This window comes from Carcharodon carcharias, chromosome 21 (genome assembly GCF_017639515.1).
Source record: "Carcharodon carcharias isolate sCarCar2 chromosome 21, sCarCar2.pri, whole genome shotgun sequence".
Lineage (NCBI taxonomy): Eukaryota > Metazoa > Chordata > Chondrichthyes > Lamniformes > Lamnidae > Carcharodon > Carcharodon carcharias.
Window position 1 is genome coordinate 78703703 of NC_054487.1, and position 24001 is coordinate 78727703.

Genomic DNA, 24001 nt, shown 5'->3' on the forward strand with positions numbered 1-24001 from the left:
GATTGTTCACATCTAATGTATTGTTATTCCACCCCTTTCAGTATTGGTATATTCCGAAACCGATTTGAACTGGGCTGAAGGTTCCGTTCCTAACGGTGAGCTCTGAGAGAGAGAGAGGGTTATGGTTAGTGGAGGATTGAGGAGGTTGGGAAATGAGCCTTACCAGTGAAGCATTTTTTTTTTTGGCTTTAAAGCTCGCCCTGGTTAACGGATGGAGGAAGCCGCAGACGCCAGACGGCTGTTTCCGAAGGGCGGAACGAATGTTTGTGGTGCGGCGCGGCAGGAGGGACGGTTGTGAGTGAAGCACATCCCCCCCTTTCCTTTACACAGGCTGGAGGTGAAAGGTTTGGGAGGGACGGGGACGGGAGGAGAGGGTAAGTGTGGCTGGGATCCCCTTTGTAAATACGTTTGCACGAGTGGGAGCTGTGGTGCCCTGGAGGAACCGGGGAGGGGGAGGGAGAGAGACCATTTAGCCCCTCGAGCCTCGCCTGTTCCGCCGGTCAATGAGATCGTGGCTGATGAGGGCCCCGGGAATTCAGAAGAAACTTGCTGAGAGTGATGGGAATGTGCAACTGGCTCTGGCAGGGAGCTGTTGAGGCGAATGGTATAGGTGCATTTAAGGGGAGGCTACGCAAGCATATGAAGAAAATGGGAATAAGAGCAGAAGCAATGGAACTTTGAGCCTGCTCCGCCACTTAGTACGATCGTTGGCTGATCTGATTTGTCGCCTTAAGAGGGCTGGGCTGGTATTTTAGACGAGGAAAGACTGGAGGAGACGTTAGTGGAGCCTAAATGTCAAAGAGGCTGAATGGCCTGATGCTGTATTGTATGCCCTATGTAATTTTACTTAGTATATCTTTGCTCCCTACATCCCTTAATACCCATGGTAACAAAAATTGATCAATATCAGATGAATTCATCAAGCATCAGTTGTCATTTGTGGAAGGGAGTTTCAAACCTCTCCCACTCATTTTATGGGTAGTAGTGTTTCTAAATTTTGCTCCAGAAAGGGTCTGGCTCTAATTTTTGGGCTATGCCTTCTAGTCTTAGACTCAACCAGTGGAAATAGCCTCTCTTACCTACCTTATCAGTTCCCCCTAATGTCCTGAAAATTTCGATCAAGTCACCCAAATCACCTAAGTGTTCTAAATTCCAGGGAATATAACCCTAGTTTGTATAATCTCTCCAGGTCATTTGACCCATTCTGGTAAATCAATGCTGCATTCCCTCCAAGACTAAAATATCCCCTGCTTCATCAGAAACTCAGTCAGACGGTATGTAACTCAATGTTGCAGGTATCTGCGTTGCCCTTCCATCCCCATAGAGATCACAATATGAGGACAGGTTGTATGGCCCAACCCGTCTGCGTGGCTGTGCTTTTTTCTCTTAAAACAAAACCGTTGCAGATGCTGCAAATGCTCAGCAGTTCAGGTGGGCATTGTGAAAGAACAGGCAAGTTAACATGAATCTAAAAACAAAATGCTCAGACTTTCAATAGGTGACAGGCAGCTAATGCTAATCGGCTGTGAAGTATATCCTGTGGTTGGGGAACGTGCTGTTCACTTGTCAACAGACCTACCCAAATAATAGCATTTTCTATGTTCAGAGTATTCTAACAAATGTTTTATGCAAGAGTACTAAACGACCTTTTTAAAAAAACAAAAAACGAAAGAAAAGCAGCTATTTCCTGTCTTGTTTTTCCAACTGTGAGATGGCTTAGCATCTACGCAAAGGAGGAGTTATGCAGCTGCCAACCTAGAGAAACTTCCAGCTGTAATCTCAGTTACCCTCCTGATGTATCAGTTCTCCACAGGAAACATGTGATCAAGTGTTCTCAAATGAACAGGTTGAGCTGAGTGTAATCATGCTTCAGACATCAGATTACTGGAGGGCAATATCTCAGAAGATATTAAGAATTAGGAGCAGGCCTCATACGTATGACCGCTCACGTGTGCTCTGCCATTCAATAATGTCATTCATGGTTGTGCATCTACCTCAACTCCACTTTGCTGCCCAATCTCCATATCTCTTGATTCCTTTAAGAGTCCAAAATCTATCCATCTCAGCCTTAAACAACTAAGTATCCACAATCCTCTTGGGTGGAGAATTCCAAAGATTCCTAGCCCTCTGATTAAAGGGAAAAAAGTACATGCTTTTGTTTTGCACACAATCTGAAAGATTCTGAAGTCTGTTTCTGTATGTGTCCTTGAACCCAATCCTAAAGCTACACATTTTATTATAAGATAGAATTACATCTGAACCCATGATGTTTGTATTTTTTTCATTTTTTCATAGGATGCCACTGGCAAGGCAACCCATTTGTTGCCCATTCTTAATTACCCTTGAGAAGATGGTGGCGAGCTGCCTTCTTGAACTGCTGCAGTCCATGTGGCGCAGTACAGTGCTGTTATGAAAGGAATGTAATTTTATAGCTTAAAATGCATAATGTATCATGAATTGTGTGTACTTCAAGGAATTAGCAGATTATCTATTAAAAGTTTACATATAGACTGGGCAAACCAAATTGACAATAATACTGTGGTGGACAAATTTCTGGAGTGTGTACGAGATGGTGTTTTTTTTTTTTAGACCAGTATGTTGAGGAACCGACTAGGGACCAGGCTATCCTAAATTTGGTATTGTGTAATGGGAAGAGTTTAATTAATAGTCTTGTTGTGCCGGGTCCTTTAGGGAAGTGTGACCATTAACATGATAGAATTCTTCATTAGGATGAAAAATGAAGTAACCCGATCTGAAACTAGGGTCCTAAATATTAACAAAGGAAACTACAAAGGTATGAGGTGTGAGTTGGCTAAGATAGATTGGGGAACTTCATTGAAAGGCATGATGGTGGATAGACATTGGGTAATATTTAAGGAACAAATGTATACATTGCAACAGTTATACATTCCTTTCTGGCGCAAAAACACAACTGGAAAAGCGGCCCAACCATGGCTAACAAAATAAATTAAGGATAATATTAGACCCAAAGAGGAGTCGTATAAAATTGCTAGAAAAAAAGTCCCTGAGGATTGGGAGCAGTTTAGAATTCAGCGAAGAAGGACCAAGAGATTCATTAAGAGGGGAAAAATTGTGAGAGAGTAAACTTGCAAGGAACATAAAAGCAGACTGTGAAAGCTTCTATAAGTATGTAAAAAGATTAATGAAGATAAATGTAGGTTCCTTACAGTCTGAAACAGGAGAATTTATAATAGAGAACAAAGAAATGACAGAGCAATTAAACAACTACTTTAGTTCTGTCTTCATGGAGGAAGATACAAACAACTTCCCAGAAATAATAGGGAACCAAGGATCTAGTGAGAAGGAGGAATTGAAGTAAATTAGTATTACTAAAACAATAGTGCTGGTGAAATTAATGGGACTGAATGCCAATAAATCCAAAGGGCCGGATAATCTACATCCCAGGTTGCTGAAGGAGGTGGCCATGGAAATAGTGTATGAGTTGGTTGTCATCTCCCAAAATTCTGTTGATTCTCGAACAGTCCCAGCAGATCGGCGGGTGGCAAATGTAGCCCTATTTAAAAAAGGAGGGAGGGAGAAAACAGTGAAGGGAAAATGCTGGAGTTTATTATAAAGGATGTGATGACAGGACACTTAGACAATTTCAACGAGATTTGACAAAGTCATCATGGGTTTGTGAAAGGGAAATCAAGTTTGACAAACATACTGGAATTTTTTGAGGATATAACTAGCAGAATAGATAGACGAGAACCAGTGGATATGGTGTATTTGGATTTTCAGAAAGCTTTTGATAAAGTCCCACATAAGAGGTTAGTGTGTAAAATTAAAGCACATGGGATTGGCGGTAATATAATGGATTGAGAATTGGTCAGCAGACAGGAAACAGAGAGTAGGAATAAATGGGTCTTTTTCGGAGTGGCAGGCGGTGACTAGTGGGGTACTGCAGGGACCAGTGCTTGGGCCCCAGCTATTCACATATATCAATGATTTGGATGAGGGAACCAAATGTAATGTTTCCAAGTTTGCAAATCTACACGAAACTTGGTGGGGAATGTTAGCAATGAGGAGGATGTTAAGAGGCTTCAAGGTGATTTTAACAAGTTGAGTGAGTGGGCAAATATACTGCAGATGCAGTATAACGTGGACAAGTGTGAAGTTATCCACTTTGGTAGGAAAAACAGAATGGCAGAGTATTATTTAAGTGGTGATAGATTGGGAAATGTTGGATGTACAAAGGGACCTGGATGTCAATCACTGAAAGCAAGCATGCAGGTGCAGCCAGCAGTTAAGGCAAATGTTATGTTGGCTTTCATTGCGAGAAGACTTGTGTAAAGGAGCAAGGACGCAGCTGTACAGGGCCTTGGTGAGACCACACCTGCAATATTGTGTGAAGTTTTGGTCTCCTTATCTAAGAAAGGATATGTTTGTCATAGAGGGAGTGCAGCGAAGGTTCACCAGACTGATTCCTGGAATGGCAGGATTGTCATATGAGGAGAGATTGGGCTGATTAGGCTTGTATCCATTGGAGTTTAGAAGAATGAGAGGGGATCTCGTTGAAACGTGTAAAATTCTGACAGCGGTGGACAGACTGGATGCAGGGATGATATTTCCTCTGGCTGGTGGGGGGGTGTCTGGACCAAGGGGTCACAGTCTCAGGACACGAGGTAGACCATTTGGAACTGACATTAAGAGAAACTTCTTCACTCAGGATGGTGAACCTATGGAATTCTCTACCACAGGAGGCTGTGGAGGCCAAGTCACTTAATATATTTAAGGAGGAAATGGATAGATTTCTGGACTCTAAAGGTATGGGGAGAGCGCGGGAGTACAGCTTTGAGATAGAGGATCAGCCATGATCATATTGAATGGCGGAGCAGGTTAGAAGGGCCAAATGATCGACTCCTGCTCCTATTTTCTGTTATTGTCTCTTGTACTCGAATGTTAAATGCAGTTCTTATGTAGCCATGCTGTACATACATTGACCAACATGCTGCTTATAAGAGGAAACAATTGACACTTGTAGCAAAACTTACTGAATATGCTTTGTTACCAGCCACCAAATTGTATGCACAACTATGCAGTTCATATGCCTTTAAGACAAGGCTAGAAAAACAATAGTGGGAAAAGTAATAGAAAGATTTGTGGACAGGTTTAGCTGAAATGGGATAGAGGCTTATGTGAAGTGTAAATAGTGATATAGAGTAGTTGGACTGAATGGCCTGTTTCTGATCTGTACTGTGTAATTCGAAAGTGCAATCTGAATCAGTTCAGTTGTTTGCACAATACAATATCATTGTGGTACAGTGGAAAATCTTAGATTTTAGAACCATAAGCTTAATGAGTTATCTCATTAAAATGATCTTGAAAATCATAATGAAAATAATAATGTATTTGAAGCAGAAATTGGTGAAACGTAGTCTGGATTTAGACCTGGAGTAGGAACGAGAAAAGGAATATTTACAAAAAAGAACAAAATCTTTGATAAATATCTAGAAGTAAACAAGAACATTTACAGGTTATGAAAAAGCGTTCAATTGTGTTTATCACCAAATGCTAATAGATATGTTACTGAAATGTGACAATGAGAGTAAAGATGTGAGATTTATCCAGAGCCTATATTGGAATCAGATAATGAGCATCAGGCTGGAAGATAGATGATCAGATAAATGAAGAGAGTAGTATGATGAATCTGTGTACTGTTATCAAAATTATTCAATCTGTACACAACAAATATTCAGAGAATAAGATGAACTTCCAAAGCTAAAAAATGGAGGCAAGAACATAACAAAGTTGCGGTACGTTCACAACGCAATGCTAATTACAGAATCAGAAAAGGCCCCACAAAATATCGTGGATCAAGTAAAATTTAGGAGTTCAGAACATGGATGGAGTATGAACACCAAAAGACAAAAACAATGGTGGACAGAAGGAATGCATTAGAAGAAACGAGAGTGAAGATAGAAGTGGATGGTGTCACAAGTAGATAAGTTTGTCTATTTAGGGCAAATGATAACAGAAGATGGTAGATGTGATTCTGAAGTCAGAAGTAGGATAGAGATGGACAGAAACAATTTCCTGAAGATGAACGTGGTGTTAAAAACTCAACTTGTAACAAGGGAAAAACACTCATAAGATCCTACATCTCCTCTTTCCTGTATGCCTCCGAAACCTGGACAATATGTAAAGACCTGGGGAAGAAAATAGAAGCCTTTGAAATGTGGATGCTCAGACATATGCTTAAAATTCCATAGACAGACCATAGGACAAATGAAGAGGTGCTTGAGTTAGCAAGAGCAAAGAACTCTTTTAAAAAGTGACATCCAAAAAAGGGAATATCAGTATTTTTGGCCATTTGATCAGAGCTGAAAAGCTAGAGATCCCCTTTATGGGGTAAAGTGGAGCACAGCAGAAAGAGGGGTTGTCCTAGGCATAGTTGGATGATGGATGTAAAAGAATGGTTGCAGTGGATGTGAGGATGACGCAAACAATGACGAGTGTGACAAACCAAGACAACATCTGATAGGAGTAGCTACTGGCAATAGCAGATAGATCTTAAATATTTTGCAATTTACTGTATTCAAATTAATTTTCTTTAATCAGAGTATTCAGTTTCAGAAATGTTCCATCCCCTTACAGTGCAAATTGTACACAGTTAATGCTGTGGTGATTCATCTTTGCAGTTGTTTTCACTTATTGGTTGATGTGTCCAATGTTTGTTTTACAGTCAACAGTACTATGAATTAGGAGAGTTTTAGCAAATAAAGATGCCAGCTGGGGTGTCCTGGCCTCGTTACCTGAAGATGCTGGGGTCAAGCATTCTAGCAATGTTTGCAGGAGCAGAAGTAGTACACAGGTACTACAGACCAGATTTGGTGAGTGAGAAATCTTGTAGATTTTGTTTGCCTCCCTAATGCTTGCCATTGTCCCCTTGTTGGGAAGGGGTAGGTTGGCAGCTTGACTTCAGGTTTTCTGGCAGTACTACTTTTGTCTGCCACTAACATACCCTCTTTTTTTTGGTAGTGCATTGGTGTTAATTGCACAGTCACGCAAACTTGAAAGTAACTTAAAAGGGCTGACTTGTGCATGCCTTGTGTGGGAACTTTGCAGGCATCTGCACAGCTTAGATGGAACATTGCCTACCACTGGGAAAAGGCTGATATCTATTAGCATTTTATTTTTTTAAATTTCTGTAGAGAAGTGTTGCAGTGAACTCTTTCAGTGTTTTTCTCCAAGCACATAGCTGTATTTGGGAAGCTCATTTTAAGTGCATGAATCCATGTCCCCTCCATGGCATAAGGAAACATCTGTGTGCCACACCTCTCCATTCCAATTAAAATATTCTTACCCCAATAATTTCTATGTTTCCATAAAATTTTCTTTCCCATCTTGTAAATTCTCTGCCTTTCTACACCTCAGACATGCTAGCACTAATGTGTTTTATTTCTTATACTTTTTATCTTTATTTGAGTCACATTTATTTAAAGGTCTAGTGTGCATTTTATCTATCCTACATTTTGGTTGTCACACCTTTCTCAAACTACAAATTTTGTTTCACACGCAGCTGGTTGGTTCAAATTCTGTATTGATTAAAAACATGTGAAACACAGCTGAAGATGTCAATGTAGTAGGTAAACCAAATAAAGGAAATGATCAATAAAATTTCTCATTTAAGATTTTTTTTAGCCAACAGCTTTGCCCAATAAACTAAGGATTTACTGAAAACAAGGTCTGTTGTACTAAAATTAAACAGAAAACGATTGAACTATTTTAATATACTATTTTCTGTATTTGACTAGACACCGTCTATGTATGAATCAAGTTAAAGCTTTAATTTTCCTTGTGACTTAAGCACCTATTGTTTTAATTTAGCTAACAATCTGCAGTACCCCAAGGTTGAACACCTGCAGATAAGTTGAAACAGTGATTAGAGAAGGACTTGCACTGTCTTTGTATTTATAATGCATTTAAGTCACAACAGTTGAATATGAGTAAGATGAAACCCAGTACATTCTGGGAGTGTGTTACTCAAATTTGAAAGGAGGTTTTGAATAAAAATCCTGTATCAACTTGTTGTGCAAGGGGCAAAAAATGTATATCGACCTACTTTGGGCAAAGAATACAATTTATTTTCCAGGAAAAAAACTCCATCTCCCTAGCAATAAAATAACCACTGTGAACAACACCACACAAGATGGTAGTTTATGCAAAACTTTGAGATTAGTCACTTGATCATTTTAAGAAAAAAGTCATTCTTTTTGTCTGTGGGGCCAAACCTCTTCATGTTTACAGTTGTTCCTTGGATGACCTCAGGAACTTAGCTACATGAATCTAGAAAACCAAAGGAAATCTTATTTGAAAGATATTAATGTACAAATTATACCTACTCAAAAGTGATTTGTTAGTTCTCCACAAGCCATCTTTTTGAATGAGTTTCAAGAGAAGTTTCACCAGGTGTTGGGTGAACATAAACCCAAGCCCAGTTGTGGGCTTTATGGCAAGAGACAATCTGTGTTGCTGTGGTAATACGTATGTTGTCTGGGGCTACAGATAGTAAGGTAGAGGCTCCAACTTTGTCACCAGATGGCTGATCAGGAATTTCTCCTGCTCTTACTGCCTGCCATTGATTTTTGTTGGGAGGTTTGGAAGGTGGTTGATCCTGTTTTGCTGTTATGGATGCACCTCCTTTAGTGCTGGTACTTGAACCCAGAGCTTCTGGCTCAGAGGCAAGGGTGCTAGCCCGTGCCAGAAGACATCAATGAAGCCTTTAACCATAAGTTAGTGTTGTCATATTAGGGTCAGCTTCATTTTGAACTTTCCTGATTTGTTTTAATACTAAACTTGATTCCATTTTTGTGTTCTTCAGAGTATACCAGAGATTCCACCTAAACCAGGCGAGCTTAAAACAGAACTGCTGGGTCTGAAAAAGCATGTGCAAACTCATAATTCTGAAAAACACTGAAGTGGAATAGAAAATTCAAGTTCTTCATAAAGTATATGGGACAGCTATGATCCAACTTGCATTTGTTTAAATGTAGATAACATATCTATATTTAAAAATGTGGGCATGATTAACATGTTAAGATTCTTTACTGGGCTATTAAACTGTTCAAAGGCTGGTGTTGCATGAACCATTTCTATAAGGATAAAATAAACTAGTATAATTCTTGCACCACCAGTGCCTAACTGCAGAAAAGCAGAACTGTAACACCCATAACTTTAATTTTCCTTGCATTGGAAGTAAAAAGGAAATGCACTTAATATGCCAGATCTGTTTGAAGGTCAAATATTTATAAAGGACAAAATGGTTTATACATGTGATATGAACTTGATTACTTGTGCATACATTGGAATGAGAATCTAGCTTTGCAAGATAAAAAGGGTAACTAAGTTGTACCAGACTCAACCATTGGGGTTATGAATGACTCAGTTCATATTGTGGAATGATTTGTCCCAGCAAGGCAGGCAGGTCACTAAGTTGCCACTCTGGCTTACTTCATGTTCCTGATTACTCAAGTGGGCTTAATACAAGCACTTCAGACAATTCCTTAAATTTTGACTAATGCAAGTTTAAAAACCTATAAACTTAGTTTCAGAATATGACCAGATCTGAAGATAACAGGCAACTTGCAGGATTCTAGTTGAAATGAGTTTAAAAAAAACCTATTTACTTCTGAAAAGCTGGGATGTCATTAGAGGAAAATGAATAGTACATTTTACTATTGACAGTTAAGAATAAAAAGTACTTGGAAATGGAGAGTTTAAGGTCTCTTCCTACACAAAACGATACCACTGCAGGTTTAAGTTAACTGGAAGAGATCCAAACAACCTAAGGAAACTTAAATGGCAAGTTGTGATTTGGAAGACAGGTGTGCCAACAGATAGAAGGGGAAAAAAATTACCAAGGTGAGTGGTAAAGCTATCCAGTTTGTCCTGAAGTGCCAATACAACATTTGATTGTGAATGACAAATATTCAGCCTCTAGAAAATAGGAAAATCCTTGCTCCAAGTCAGATTACTAGCCATACAGCTTGATGCTCAATGGACTCATGACAGTGACAAGGCTACGATCTTATTACCTACGTATTCAAAGGTGAAGTTAGAATTTTGGAAAGTTTATAGCAGAAGGCACTTGGCCCACCCAGCCTAATCCCACTTTCCAGTATTTGGTCTGTAGCTCTGCATATTACAGCACTTTAGGTGCCTATGCTGACACCTTGAGTTCAACATTTCTAATTTACTACCCTTAACCCTATGAAAAAATCCACATTTGCTAATCTTTCTACCAATCATTAAATCTTATGCCACCATGTCATTTATTTTCTTTAGCTGAAAGATCAAAGCCTTTCCCATCCCACTCTATCCAGCCCTCAATTTTGTATATCTCAATCAAATCTCCTCAGCTTTTTCTATTGGAGAAAAATTCCAGCCCGTACAAGTTTTTTTAATCCTGGCAACATGTTAAATTTGTTTCTTCTCTAAAGCTGCTGCTGCATGTATAAGGAAACACTTCCTTTCCACCCACACCAAAAAAATTGTTTCAACTGAAATTAGTATCTTAAAATTGTACAATATGAATCCTAAATCAAGCTTGATCAAGTTTGTGGAAAAGTTTTATTATGGTTTACATGACAAGTTTCACAAGAAAGTCATTTTAAATATTACAAATTTACAGTCATTTCACTTGAAGGAATGCAAGTAACATACAAAACTCCTTTGCCCTCCCAGACCTTTTAATAGGGATAAGTGAATTGTTTGTTCAACATCCTGTTCAATGGTTTCTTGTCCCAATATTTTACACCTCCCCAGTGTAAATTGTAGTTTAATTCTTATAATTCATCCTTCATATCTGTGGAATCCTGGAAGTTGGAAGAAAAAAAACTTATGTAACTCCATCTGAAAATGTCCTTGAATTAGTTACACTACACATGCAAGATTTAAAGACCCACCTCAGTCTGTTTTTCTTCTGTTTCATCTTCTGCATCATCTTCCTCTGCATCTTCTTTCACCTCATCTTGTTCTTCAACCTCTTCATCTGCAAGTTCTTCATATTCAACCTAAATAGGTTACAGCAATTCAGTTTTAGTAACCCAATGTAATGAGAATATTCTACCATTTGACTTCCACAATACTTATTTTCTAAAAACAAATTTCTAGGTTTGTTCAAAAACTTAACGTAGGCAAAACCAATAATATACCTGCGCATTGAGGTCTATGTTCATGCTTAGGCGAAGCATTCTTTCAATTCTTTCACCATATGCCTTGGTGTCTGGTAATTGGTAACCTGAACGTAATGTGGCAGTCTCAAGCAATACCACAGCAAGATCTGCAGCAGTCTGATCATCCTCATTTTCCTAAAAAAAAAGTTCCACATTAGCCTGCAGTTCTGGATTTTGTAAAACACTAGCCAAGAATCAGATTTCCTTCTTTAAAAAAGGTCAGCTTTCCATAATCCCCCTACAACTTCGTGCTAACCCAGAACATTATACATTTAAAACCAATCTTGAGATCTGCACTCTGCTTCTGCCTCACTAGCCCAGTTTTGATACTTTCACATTGTTTACTGTACCTTGGCAAAGCAGTTTAAATGTTTGCATTTCCTACAGCTGCTATTTTCACTTTAAGCAATCAAATTGTTGGTCTAACCAATCACCACAGCACAAAACCCTATCCTCAGCTCTGATTATCACAGGAAAGTATGGTACCAGCTGGAACAGACCCTGTGCCCCAATAATTCTTAACATACTGGGACCTCCATTTAAAAACCTTACCTTAACTCGCTTCAGCATCTCTTTAATCAAAGGATGTCTTGGATTAACTTCAAAAGTCTTCTTTTGACTAGAATAGTAACTGAAAAAGTTTATAAACAAAATTAGAATATACTGGTCCAATCCAAGCCATTCCTCCTTACACCAACACTAGAGCTGCACAGGCCAATTAAAAGCTGGAGTAAATTGAGGACTAGTGCAAAAAGTTAGTGCAGCCCCATTGACTTTGCATTACAGCAGTACGAGGAGCATTCAATCTCAAGCCAGCGTGCTTCAGCATAGCCTTTTGATTAAGCAAAAATTGGAGGACAAAAAGTGCACTGTAAAGCTCAAGCTTGACCACATTAAAAGATGTTCCAGTCCAATACTGCTATGTTACCATTTAAAACTAAAAGCCAACTTACTTTGTGGAAATATCTTTTCCAGTCTGGTAGGCCTGGGCCTTCATAATTCTTTCCATATTACCAGACCATCCATACTGGCTAGCCACAAGAGCACTAGGAGAATCTGTTAGACGTTGGGACAGCACAGCCTTTTCAATCTAAAAAAAATACTCAAGGTTAAATGTCCATTCTCCTTACACCCTCTGAAAAGTGGATCCAGTCTGTCCTTCCAAAAAGGAAATTAAAATACCAAAATTTGTAATAAGCAATGTGAATAAAAGGAGAACCTATGGATGTGCTATACTTAAGACTGCCAGAAGGCATCTGATAAGTTGCCACAAAAGGTTTCTACACAAAGCACTGTAGGAGTAACATATTAGCATGAATAGAGATTGGTTAGCAAATAGTAGCACAGGTGGATCATTAAGTGCCATAGGGATCAGTGCTGGGGCCTCAACTATTTACAATTTATATAAATGACTTGTGTGAAGGGACTGAAGGTTTGGTTGCCAAATTTGATGGCAAAAATAGATAGGAAAACAAGTTGTCAAGAGGTAGAGTCTGCAAAAGGGATTATAGATAGGTTAATTTAAGTAGGCAAAAATTTGGTAAATACAAGTATGTGGGAAAGTGTGAACTTGTCTACTATTATTTAAAAATGGAGGGGAGGAGGGAGAGATTGCATAACAGAAGTAAAGGGATTTGTGATTCATGTACCAGGACATTCCAAGTTAATATGCAGGTACAGCAAGTGATGGGAAGGCAAATGGAATGTTATATTCCATTGCAATCAAAGGGATGTTTTGCTACAGTTGCATTGTATTGGTGGGATTGCATCTGCAGTATTTTGTAGAGTTTCTCATTTAAGGATGGATATAAACTAATGCATTTAGGAAAGGTTCCCTTGACTGATTCTTGGGATGGGGAGGGCTTATCTTATATGGAAAGGTTGGGCAGGCTGGATCTGTATCCATTGGAGTTTAGAACTAGGGGACTGTTTAAAAATAAGGGTCTCCCATTTAAGGCATAAGAAATTTGAGGGCTGTGAATCTTTGAAACTCTTCTTTGGGCAGCAGTAAGGTATGGCCAATGAATATTAAGGCAAAGGTAGATGATTCTTGACTAACAAGTGAATCGAAGGTTATTGGGTAGGTGGAGAACATGGAATTGAGGCCACAAAAAAATCAGCCATGATTTATTGATTGAGGGACCAAATGCCTACATAGTAGGAGGGCACTGTTTGGTGCTGCCTTCTACATTAAATCCTGCCTCACTTGATTAGAGCAGTGCTAAAGCTCTACCCATACATTAAGCAGCAAGTTACAGCTAGGTTCTACCCTCTAGAGAATGAGCAGTGAAACTTGCTATAAAGTTGACTTTAGGAATGTATTAGGAAACCCATTCGAGTTTTTCTGCAGTTGTACATGCTTATGACACTGTAACAAGTAAATGAAATTTCCACAGTACCAAACACCACCCTTCTAGTAAAACATCTGAACAAGTTTGCTATGACATCACATACCTTATCTTTCAGTGCTTTGTCCTTTAGCCATGTTAAGAGTGGCTCATATTCCTTCTCCATTGCTTCATGTTTTTCTTTAGCCTTTTCACTTTCATCAAATTTCAGTCCTTCTTTGGCAACATTTTGGAACCGCTTTCCATCAAATTCAGGCAAAGCTTGGATACAGTATTCATCTACAGGTTCTGTCAGATACAATACCTCATAACCCTTCTTCAGAAGTCGTTCAACAAAGGGAGATGATTCAACCTGAAAAAGTAACAACTTGTTTATATTTCAAATGAAAACACATGTATTGTAACACTCCCAATTTATACAGCATTACAAGATGTAGTATTATGCTCTTGGCAATGGAATGCAAGTTACTTTGTAATACACATTGCAGAGTTACAAATTTGGCTATCGCACCTCTTGCCTGCTTGCTCCAGCCATGAAGTAAATCTTGTCCTGTTTCTCCTTCATTCTTTCCAAGTACTGCTCCAAACTAGTCTGTTTGGTTTCATGGTGAGAGGACTGGAAACGCAATAATTTGGCCAAACGTGTTCTATTGGAGTGATCCTCAATTACACCCAGCTTAATGTTGGTCCCAAATTCCTTCCAGAATTCATCCTCATACTTTTCTTCTGCGATCTTCTTGATCATATCCAGAGTTTTGCGTACTAACTTTTTTCTGATAACCTATTTGCAAATAATTAGGAAAATTAGAAATCCAGTATTCAAATAGCTTATTATAGAACACTAGAACTAGTGTCAAGTATATTAGTGTTTAAGTAGTTGGTTTTCTCCAGATGTGCAGTGCTATCACAATGATCTGCACAAGGAAAAGAGCCACTCAATCAAAATTGATTAGGCAAACTAGAGCTCAAAAAAGTCAGCTATATTGCAAAACAATGAAGTGTTACACCTAATTTTAAGAATTTATACTGTTCACTGTCCCTCATGTGCATTCATATTCAGCAATACTTCAGCTGTGATAGAGATGAATACACTATGTACCTTCAACAATTTGTGTTGTTGCAAAGTCTCACGGGACACATTCAGAGGGAGATCATCAGAATCCACCTGTGAAAACATGTACAGATTAAAGTGCTGAAATAGCTTTACTAGCAAAGTCCAAACAAAAAGTAAACTGTCTTTATTCCAATACAAAAATAAAATTCAAAATAGTACAATTAAAAAAGTTCATTTGACCAAAAAGTACAGAAATTCTGTGGTAAAGAGTTCAAATGTGCTTAATTTTATATTGCCAGGACCACTTTCAAACATGTAGAGTGAAATCAATAAGATTTAGTTATTTCATTTATTTGGGCTCAGCTGGCAATAGTGATGGTTACTTTGCCTGCAAAGTTCAGGCATTACATATTTAGCATGTTTGAACTAGTTCCAGTTAGAGACTATGCAGAAAATCATTTATGATTACTTACTACACCCTTGATGAAATTCAAATATTTTGGCATCATGTCATGGAAGTCATCTGTGATGAACACTCTACGAACAAACAACTACAAGAGGAAACTGTTAGATTAAAGGGTCAAAACTAGAGCATCATCAAGCCTACCAGTACACTAGAAATGCATTAACAGCAATGTGCTAAAAAGCTGGTAATCATGCAAGGAGCTCTTTGTATTCTGGAAACTAAATGATTCCTGCCATACTAGCATTGAAATTCAAAAACTCCTTAATGGACTCTGTCAAGTGCACAAAAGTAAAATAGAAATCCAAAATCAAGATTGAAAATTCTTTGCCCCAGTCAATCAGGACAGGATGCAAACATCAGTATACTAATCTGATCTAATTGGACTAAATGTTTAGTTATCATGGAGGAAACTTCTAGGTGCAAATGTTCTGTCCTGTTGACCAGGGGCATAGCGCTTGAATCAAGTATTTCTTAAATTGCTGCAGCAAATTGATTTTAAAACCTTAGCCAGCATACCTTAATGTAGTCAGATTTCTTTGATCCATACTCATCAAATAAACCACGGGGTGCAGATTTAGGCACAAACAATATAGACTTGAATGTGACCTCTCCTTCAGCTGTGAAGTGGATATGAGCTATTGGTTCATCAGAATCCTGGAAAATAAAGCCTTTGTAAATACCAGAGGAAAGTTAAAATACATTAGGGAGTTTTTCCACTATTACACTTCAGACTGATTACCTTCAGGAGCACCAGTGTAAATATTAGCATAACATTCAGCCTGGCTTTTCATGAAGTACCAGGTAGGCAGCATACTCATCTCATACTGGATTTGGCCCACCCTTTGAATACAAGAGTAACTAACAGGCTACAAGAGTTGGAATGGATAATCTAAGGCATTTAAATATAGAAATGTTACCTTTGAGAAGGTCTTGTAGAAAGCTGTATATTCTTCATCTTCTATTTCTTTAGTTGGTCTTTGCCAGATTGGTTTAATGTCATTCATCAGTTCCCAATCCCAAACTGTCTTCTCAACCTGCAAGAATTGGGAATTAAATCAGCTTAACATGGGAACAAAAACAAGCCTAATATTAGTCCCTCAAACCTGATCTGTCATTCAATTACATCATAACCGATCTCTTATCTTAACCATGTACACGCTTTGGTTGCACAGCCACAGCTTTCAAATTGAGATTTTACCCAGCCCCAGCTTTTGGGAAATAAATCTGGCTATGTGGGGGGAAAACAGTGCTTTGACATCTGAAAAAAAAAAAAACAACTTAGTTTAAGATCATGCTTAGAGGGGCAAAAAAAAAAAAAAACCGTGCAACATCTCTGGATAAATCCAGGTAGGATTTGGGAGTGGGGGGGCAGGGGGAAAGAAGAGATTAAAAAAGTTGGGTGTAGCATTTATTGGTTAAAAGAAGCTATTAGTTGTGAGGGATGATATGCTAAATGAAATCATGAGGCCATATGGGTGGAGCTCCAAAATAAAATGAGCGGCCACACTGTTAGGAGTGTACTAAAAACCCCCAAATAGTGGAAGGGAGTTAGCAGAATATGTAGAGATTTCTGAGTGCAATAGGACAGTAATCATTGGAGGACTTCCAACTATCCTAATATCAATTGGGATACAGTGGGAAGGGCAGAGGGCTCAATTCTTGAACTGCATTCAAGAAAACTTTAGCCAGCATGCAACAAGCCCAATGAAAAGCGAGTGCAATTCTAGATTTAGTCTTAGGAGATAAAGCTGGGCAAGTGGGTGACCATTTGAGATAATGACCATAATATTGTTATAGGTTCAGCATCATTATGGAAAATGATGAAGGTGGAACAGGAACCAAAGTTCTAAAATTGGGAAGACAAATTTACAAAGCAGAGGTGAGCAGACAAGTGTGGACTGGATACAGCTATTAGAAGGAAAAAAAAATCAAATCAGTGGGAGGCAAAGGTGAGATTCTACAGGCAGAATAGACATGACCCTATAATATATAAATAGGGTGGTACTGACTACTGTAGAGGTCCCTGGTTATCCAGAAGCATACAGGCCAAGGTGAAGCAGAAGAAAGCTCAGTCAACTTACTGTAGAAAACCTAGAGTATAGAAAATACAGGAGGTAAAGTGAAAATGGAAATTAGGAAAGCAAGAGGATATGATTTCACCTGCCAATACTGTTTCAAAGAAAATCCTAAAATGTTTTACCAGTACATAAAGAACAAGGGAGTAACTAAGGAAAAGGTAGGGTTTAATCAGGTGTACATGGTAACTTGTGGGTGATGCAGATGTGGGCAGGGGTCTCAATGAGACTTTGCATCATTTCTCTCAATGTAGAGAGGCATTCTAGTTAAAGTGTGAAACACCAAATACAATAAGCATAGTGAGAAGGGAAGTACTGGAAGGACTTGTCCTTGAAGGGGGATAAATCACCAGGGCTAGATGGACTATACCCCAGGCTGTTGAAGGAAGCCAGGGAGGAAATAGCAGATGCTGAGGATCATTTTCCAATCCTCACTAGATACAGGCAGCGAGCCCATTTGTGCTGTATAATACACAGGAGAGTTCCAGAGGATTGGAGGTCTGAATATTGTACCATTATTTAAATGTGCAAGGGATAGGTCAGAAAATTATAGATTGGTCAGTCTGACTGACTTATTTGATGGGAAATTATTGGAAAGTTTATCCTGTCTCAGAAAAGCATGCATTGCTAGGGAAGTCAGTATGGCTTTGTTAGGGGAAGATTGTGTCTTCAAAATTCTATTAAGTTAGTAACAAGGAATTTTTGATGAGAGTAGTATAGTGAATGTTGTCAAATGCCTTACTGAAATCCATGTAGACTGGTCAGGAAAGTGAGACCTCATGGCTTACAGGGGATTGGCTCAGTGACAGGAAACGAAGGTCAATGGATTATTTTGAGAATGGAACAGTTCCCAGTGGTGTTCCACAGGGCTGAGTGTTGGGGCCCTTGCTGTTTGTTGTAATGATTTAGACTTGAGGGATGTTTGGGAAATTTGCACATGACAAAAATTGGTGAAGAGAATAGCCAGAACAACAATAGTTTAGTTAGTTGGGTGAAGTGGCAAAGGTAATTCAATCTGGAAAAGTGAGGTAATGCATTGGGGGAGAGCAAAGCAAGGGAATATTCAAAACAGGAAGTTAAGGGGTTGAGGAGGAGAGACCTTGGAGTGCATGTCCACAGGACCTTGAAGGTGGCAGGACAGGTGATTAAGAAAGCATATGGAATGCTTTCTTTTATTGGGCAAGGTATTGAATACAAAAGCAAGCTGTAATGCTGGAACTGTATAAAGTGCTGGTTAGGTCACAGCTGGAATAGTGGACAGTTCTAGTCACCACATTACAGGAAGGTGATAATTGCTCTGGAGAGTGTGAATGTGTGTAGAGGAGATTTACAAGAATGTTGCCAGGGCTTAAATTGCAGCTATGAGAAAGATTGGATAGGTTAGGGTTATTTTCTTTAGAAAGAGGATAAGGGGTGACCCAGTTGAGATGTACAAAATTATGGAGGGACTAGACCATTAGACATAGGAGCAGAAGCAAGCCTTTTGGTCCATCGAGTCTGCTCCACCATTCAATGAGATCATGGCTGATCTGAATCCTTAACTCCACTTTCCTATCTTTCCCCCCCCATAGCCCTCTATTCCCGTTTAAATACTTAATTCCCTTTGAAATAAAGGCCAACATTCAATTTGTCTTCCCTATTACCTGACCTCATGCTAGCTTTTTGGGATTATACATGAGGACCCCCAAATCCCTCTGCTGCAGCTTTCTATATTTAAATAATAGTCAGCTTCTCTATTCTTCCTGCCAGTGCATAACCTCATTTTCCCCACATTATATTCCATTTGACAAGTTTTTGCCAGCTCATTTAACCTGTCTAAATCCTCCACTTGCCTTCCCACATATTTGTGAGCTGAAAGGTCCATCACTGGGGGCATAGATTTAAGGTGACTGGCAGAAGGAAAAGCTTTTTCACCCAGAAGGTGGTGGGTGTTGAGGCTGAAACACTAATTTTAAAAAAATGGTATCTGCTGCACCCTGCAAGTCTACGGACCAGGTGCTGGAAAGTTGGATTAAAATGAATGGCTTGTTTCTCTTTTTGGCTAGTGCATTCATTAGCTGCATGGCCTCTGCCAGAATTTGCAATGATTGTGCCCACTTGCTCTGGAATATCCTGTAAATAGTATTCTCTGAGCAACCCATCTGACATCCTAGTATACAAAAAAGATCCTTCATTCACGTTCAACAGCTCAATTAGATCACCCCTTAATCTAATCAGTCTGGTGAATTGGCCCTACATCCCCTCCCAAGTCCAATACATCCTTCCTGAAATATGATGCCCATGCTGTCTTTGTACTCATTTACTAGCTTAGTGATTCTTGTACTTGGACCCTCAAATCTCAATAGTTCCTAGTTTCTTGGTATTGGATACTGATCTATCCTTCTCAAGATATAGATTGAATCTATAAGTGTCTCCTTGCAACCTTCCGTTCCTGTTTACGCTTTTACCATGCTACCTAAAGTGTCACAGCAACTTAAAGTTAAATATCTATTTCTTCAAGTGATTTACACTGAAATGCTGCAGTCCATGTCCAAATCCCTGGGAGACATCAACTAGTTACAATCCTTAACCCTAGTCTGTCTCCAGCTTCCTAACCAATTCTGAATTCTGAACATATTTATGGCTAAAAAAAGTTCATACCTTCTTAGTTTTAGCCTTCTTTTCTTCATCTTCCTCTTCAACTGCAGCTTCATCATCAGTTTCTTCCTTTTCCTTAGTTTCCTCCTCATCCATTGGTTCTTCTACAGTTTCTGTCTATTGAGAAGCTTTTATTAAATTTAGAAATTAGATGAGTTTACTCTTAGCTGTCCAAATTTACATTTCAATTACCTTACTGCTCCAGATATAGATGGGGAAGTTGATGAATTGAGAGTATTTCTTCACTAGGTTTTTGATGGTGTCCAGTTCAAGATAGTCAGATGCCTCTTCCTTCAAGACTAATCTGAAGTAAACAGAACACAAAATTAGACAATTCCAAACATTTTTGATTTACTGAATCAATAATCAACCTTGTATAGCATTATGCAACTTGGTCAGGTTAACTACCCTAGCAAATTTATTGTAATGGCTGTTAGCCAGCAATAGCCACTACACCTTCTCCAACCTTAGCCCAAAGAACATTGTTCTAAGCCCAAGCCATTTGAGCGTGTACTGGAAAAAAAAACTCAAAAAAGTTGTTAACTTACGAGATAGTAGTACCACGTCCTAGTGTATTTCCTCGTGGATCCTCAATTATTGAAAACTCATTTGAGTCAGATTCCCAGATGTGCTGTGTACCATTGTTGTGCTTAGATGTTACAATGACTTTATCTGCTACCAAGAAAGCAGAGTAGAATCCAACACCAAACTGACCAATCAGTTCAGAGGTAGACTGGTCATCACTTTGCACCTCCGTCAGCTTATTTAAGAATTCACTTGTTCCAGACTTTGCAATTGTGCCAAGGTTTTTAATTAGTTCATCCTTAGTCATGCCAATGCCTGTATCAGTGACATGTAGCATATTCTTCTCTTTGTCAGCCTAAGGGAAAAAGCAGTCCTCAAACATCAATATTCCATTACCAAACCATTGTTGTATTTTCATTTGCAGAAGCAGATCACTAGCTATATGTTCAAATTTAAAAGGCATTACCCCAGCTCTATCAGCTCTATGCTTCCCACTGGGTAGGGTGCTTAAGAACAATTGTATCACTGCTGGCACATTTTGTATTGAACTCATCTCAGATTCACCAAATACATGTGATGAATAGCCACTGCACAATTTAAAATAAATGTAGTAACCATTAGAACAAATTTAGACTTGTAGGCAAGTGACAACTATATTATGTTGGGGAAGACAACTTTGCCAAGTTAAAAAGAGCAGTTTCAGCACACTGGATGCCAAAGCAGTAATTCTACAATTTTGGGATGACAGTTGCAGGTGTTATAACATTTTCATGTGGATGAATAAAGAGCCAAACATTGGTCTGACTCAAGGGCACCAAATGTAATGACAGACACCATATAACACAGTTTAGCACAAGCTACAATCCCATGCCAATCTGTATATTGTGCTGAACGTGTCTAATGCTTGACCTCTCAAGTCCTGATTGATGATCAGTTAAACTAGCAGCATTTTACTACATTTCAAAAATCAAATTTAATGAATGAAGGCAAACCTTTATCTTAATGGTCATCTCTTCTGTGGCATGTAGTGCAGTATCATTTGTTAGAGATATCAATCTAATCTTGTCCAGAGCATCAGAAGCATTAGAAATCAGTTCACGTAGAAATATCTGGAAACAAGCAACGTCAAATTAGCATCTTGCAGCCAAATATACACTGGTATTTGTGACTTTACCCTGGTATCCAGCTTTGAAAATTCAAAATGGTAATTGTATTATAAAGTCATGTATCAGAACACGACAGCTATTACCATGAAATAATGGCTACAAATCCATTGTTGATGAACGTAACAGTATATATGGTTTTATCTTCCTCTCCACCCAAGAGGGAAGAAAGGATTATGCAGTGAGTACAGATAAGGTAATTGCTACTGAATGCCCAACTGTTGGGCTGAACATCCAACATTTCTAAATGCTTTAAATCTGGCATTTTTGCAGTACCAGAGTGCCACAGACTTGGTGTCCTTGTAATCCTCTAAAGGAATCAATTGCAGATGTACAAACAGCAGGGTGGGGGGCAGGGGAGGAAAGGAGAGAGAAAGAGAAGATGGAGCCTTTAAAAAGACACATTACCTCCTTGTTTTTGTATAGAGAATTAATAATCAACTTCATCATTCTGTTAACCTCTGCTTGGAACATAAACTTTTCAGCCTTTTCCCTGATCTCTTTTACTTGAGCAGGATTCAGTCCTTCTAATTGGATAGCTTCTTCCTCCCTATCAAGAAAGGCAAGAGGGGAAGGTATTAGATTCAGTTATTAGTACATCAAAACACTTAATACCCTAAAAACATATTTTTTCCCCTCAGCACAAAATACTTGGGAGAAAAACTGCAGACCTCCTTGAATTATAAACATCCATACAGCTTATCATTTCAATTCCATTTGCACCCAGGACTGGGTCCATTTATTTCAAGTTTGACTGGCCTAGAACCTGATCTGGATCTACATGACTATGAAGCCAAGATATTGGCCAAGTGTACTGCATACTATGCTAACATGTTGGTCAAGGTCACAGCTCTGGATCAACTCCAAGCCAAATTGAAAAACACTACACTTTGAAATATGAAACATATACTAGTGGAATTCAGCCAAATGACACAATATCAAATAAAAGGTAAAAGAATTGCTAATAGATTTAAAGCTAAACATTACTGTAGTACTATATTACCCAGAAATTCTTTTATGTTATTGGGAAATAATGCATATCATAATTTAACTACAGAAATCTTTAGCTCATGTTACTAAGATAAAAATGTTTGATCTATTATAGTCTATTGCTCAAGATTCTAACTTTTAGTCCTAGTTAGATTTGCTTGCACACATTTTGTTCTCAATGTAGACATCACCAACCATCCTAGATGCCACCAACCTGTGGCACTGGAATCACATTGGCCCTTAAGGAATTAGTGAACCAGTATCAAAGGCAAAATAAAAATATAGACAGGCATTTGAGAACTGTCCACATCCAATACCTTTTCACAACTTCATCGTCGGTCCGAGATCCATCCCTACTTTTCCCGAGATCTTCCTCCACGGTTTCATCTTCGGCTCTAACCATAGCTGGGAAATTGAAAAGTGTTTTTTTTTTAAAAAACAAGGAACAGCGTCTCTTCCGGCAATAAATCACCGAGCGGGGACCGACCTTCCCACATGAACCCACGTGTTTTTTTTTAAAAACAGCCTTCGCCGGACTGGAAAGGCCTGGGTGAGTGGGTGAGTGGGTGGGTGGGTGGGTGAGTGGGTGGGTGGGGGAAGAGGGGGAGGGGGGGGGGGGGAATGAAAGAGACTCATCTCAGGCTAGACAGAGACAGAGTGTGTTCAGACTTGCCAGCGCAGGGAGTCACCGGCAGCAACCGGAAAGGGGGGGGGGTGGGGGGGGGGGAAGAGAGGAGGAGGAGGAGGAGGGGCGGATTCCCTTCCCGGAGAGTCCAGCCCACTCCCCTCAACAAGCGCCCGGGAGGTGGGGTGAGGGAAGATGGGGCTGAAGGGAAGGGGATGGGTGGGAATTTAGATTCAGTTAAAAATAAGTGGGGTGGGGGGGGGGGGGGGGGGGGGAGAAGATGGCGATTTGGAGAGATGAGTGAATGGAGGGATGGGGGAGGGGGAGTGAGGGAGGGGATGAGGGACTGTGAATGAATGGGGGGGGAAGAGTGAATGGAGATGGGGGGGGGGGGATGTTGAGTAGATAACGTTTAGGGAGAAAAATCACCAACTCCGCCCGCTCGCTCCCACCCAACATCTCGAGCCAGGCGGCGGTTGATTCCAGCGGGGAGGTGTGTGGGGGGGGGGGGGGGGGGGGAAGGAAAGGGGAGAAAGAACCCGAGGCCCCGGGAGCGGAAGGAAGGTTCCAGAAACACCAGCCCCGCGCACACCACCACCACCACCAACGACCCATCCCCCCCCCCCACTTACCGAACGCCAAGAGAGCGCAGGCCAACGCGAGAATCCAGGCCTGCTTCATGATGAGGAGAGGCCCTGAGCTTTCCGACTGATCTTTTCCCTTTTTTTTCCCCCCCGGGGCTGCCGCGCGCGCGTCCTCTCTGGGAGATTGTCCCGAGTTTTCTCCTCACTGCTTCGCTCGGATTCCTCAATAAAAACGGGGGGAGGGGGGAGAGGGGGGCCGGGGCGACGGGCGGCCAATCGCAGCCCACCACGCAAAACGCAGCCCGCCAATCAGGCGCGGCTGCCGGAGCCGCTCCG

The 24001-nt window shown here is 39.9% G+C and overlaps 2 protein-coding genes across 3 annotated transcripts; one reads left to right on the top strand and one right to left on the bottom strand.

Annotated features, from left to right (window-relative positions):
* Positions 1-217: 217 nt before the first annotated feature.
* Positions 218-9293, top strand: c21h12orf73 (chromosome 21 C12orf73 homolog). Of its 2 annotated transcripts, XM_041215434.1 has the most exons (3): positions 218-374; positions 6707-6854; positions 8846-9096. In XM_041215434.1, exons 2-3 carry the CDS (start codon positions 6747-6749, stop codon positions 8939-8941), a joined length of 204 nt encoding a protein of 67 aa, XP_041071368.1. In that variant the 5' UTR covers positions 218-374; positions 6707-6746; the 3' UTR covers positions 8942-9096. The 2 variants fall into 2 exon arrangements, with proteins under 2 accessions (XP_041071368.1, XP_041071370.1); XM_041215436.1 differs by lacking the exon at positions 218-374 and having other exon boundaries at positions 6744-6854; positions 8846-9293.
* Positions 9294-10574: 1281 nt separating this feature from the next.
* On the bottom strand, positions 10575-23877 carry hsp90b1 (heat shock protein 90, beta (grp94), member 1). The gene is made up of 18 exons (XM_041215433.1): positions 23714-23877; positions 22774-22861; positions 21875-22016; positions 21296-21412; positions 20327-20658; positions 19971-20082; positions 19782-19895; positions 15984-16100; positions 15583-15720; positions 15074-15151; positions 14646-14711; positions 14058-14327; positions 13653-13898; positions 12152-12288; positions 11751-11829; positions 11178-11333; positions 10929-11036; positions 10575-10838 (listed from the first exon to the last, which is right to left on the bottom strand). The coding sequence occupies exons 1-18, from the start codon at positions 23760-23762 to the stop codon at positions 10809-10811; spliced, it is 2379 nt and encodes a 792-aa protein (XP_041071367.1). The 5' UTR covers positions 23763-23877; the 3' UTR covers positions 10575-10808.
* Between the last annotated feature and the right edge of the window lie 124 nt (positions 23878-24001).

What these genes read in the sequence shown, in the direction of transcription:
- hsp90b1 (XM_041215433.1), bottom strand. Translation starts at nt 23,762, where the DNA reads ATGAAGCAGGCCTGGATTCTCGCGTTGGCCTGCGCTCTCTTGGCGTTC. An exon ending in TGAATTTCATCAAGGGTGTA is followed by an intron (nt 14,712 to 15,073) that starts GTAAGTAATCAT and finishes ATGTTTTCACAG; the next exon opens with GTGGATTCTGATGATCTCCC. An exon ending in ACATAGACCTCAATGCGCAG is followed by an intron (nt 11,037 to 11,177) that starts GTATATTATTGG and finishes TAACCTATTTAG; the next exon opens with GTTGAATATGAAGAACTTGC.
- c21h12orf73 (XM_041215434.1), top strand. Translation starts at nt 6,747, where the DNA reads ATGCCAGCTGGGGTGTCCTGGCCTCGTTACCTGAAGATGCTGGGGTCA. An exon ending in GGTACTACAGACCAGATTTG is followed by an intron (nt 6,855 to 8,845) that starts GTGAGTGAGAAA and finishes TGTGTTCTTCAG; the next exon opens with AGTATACCAGAGATTCCACC.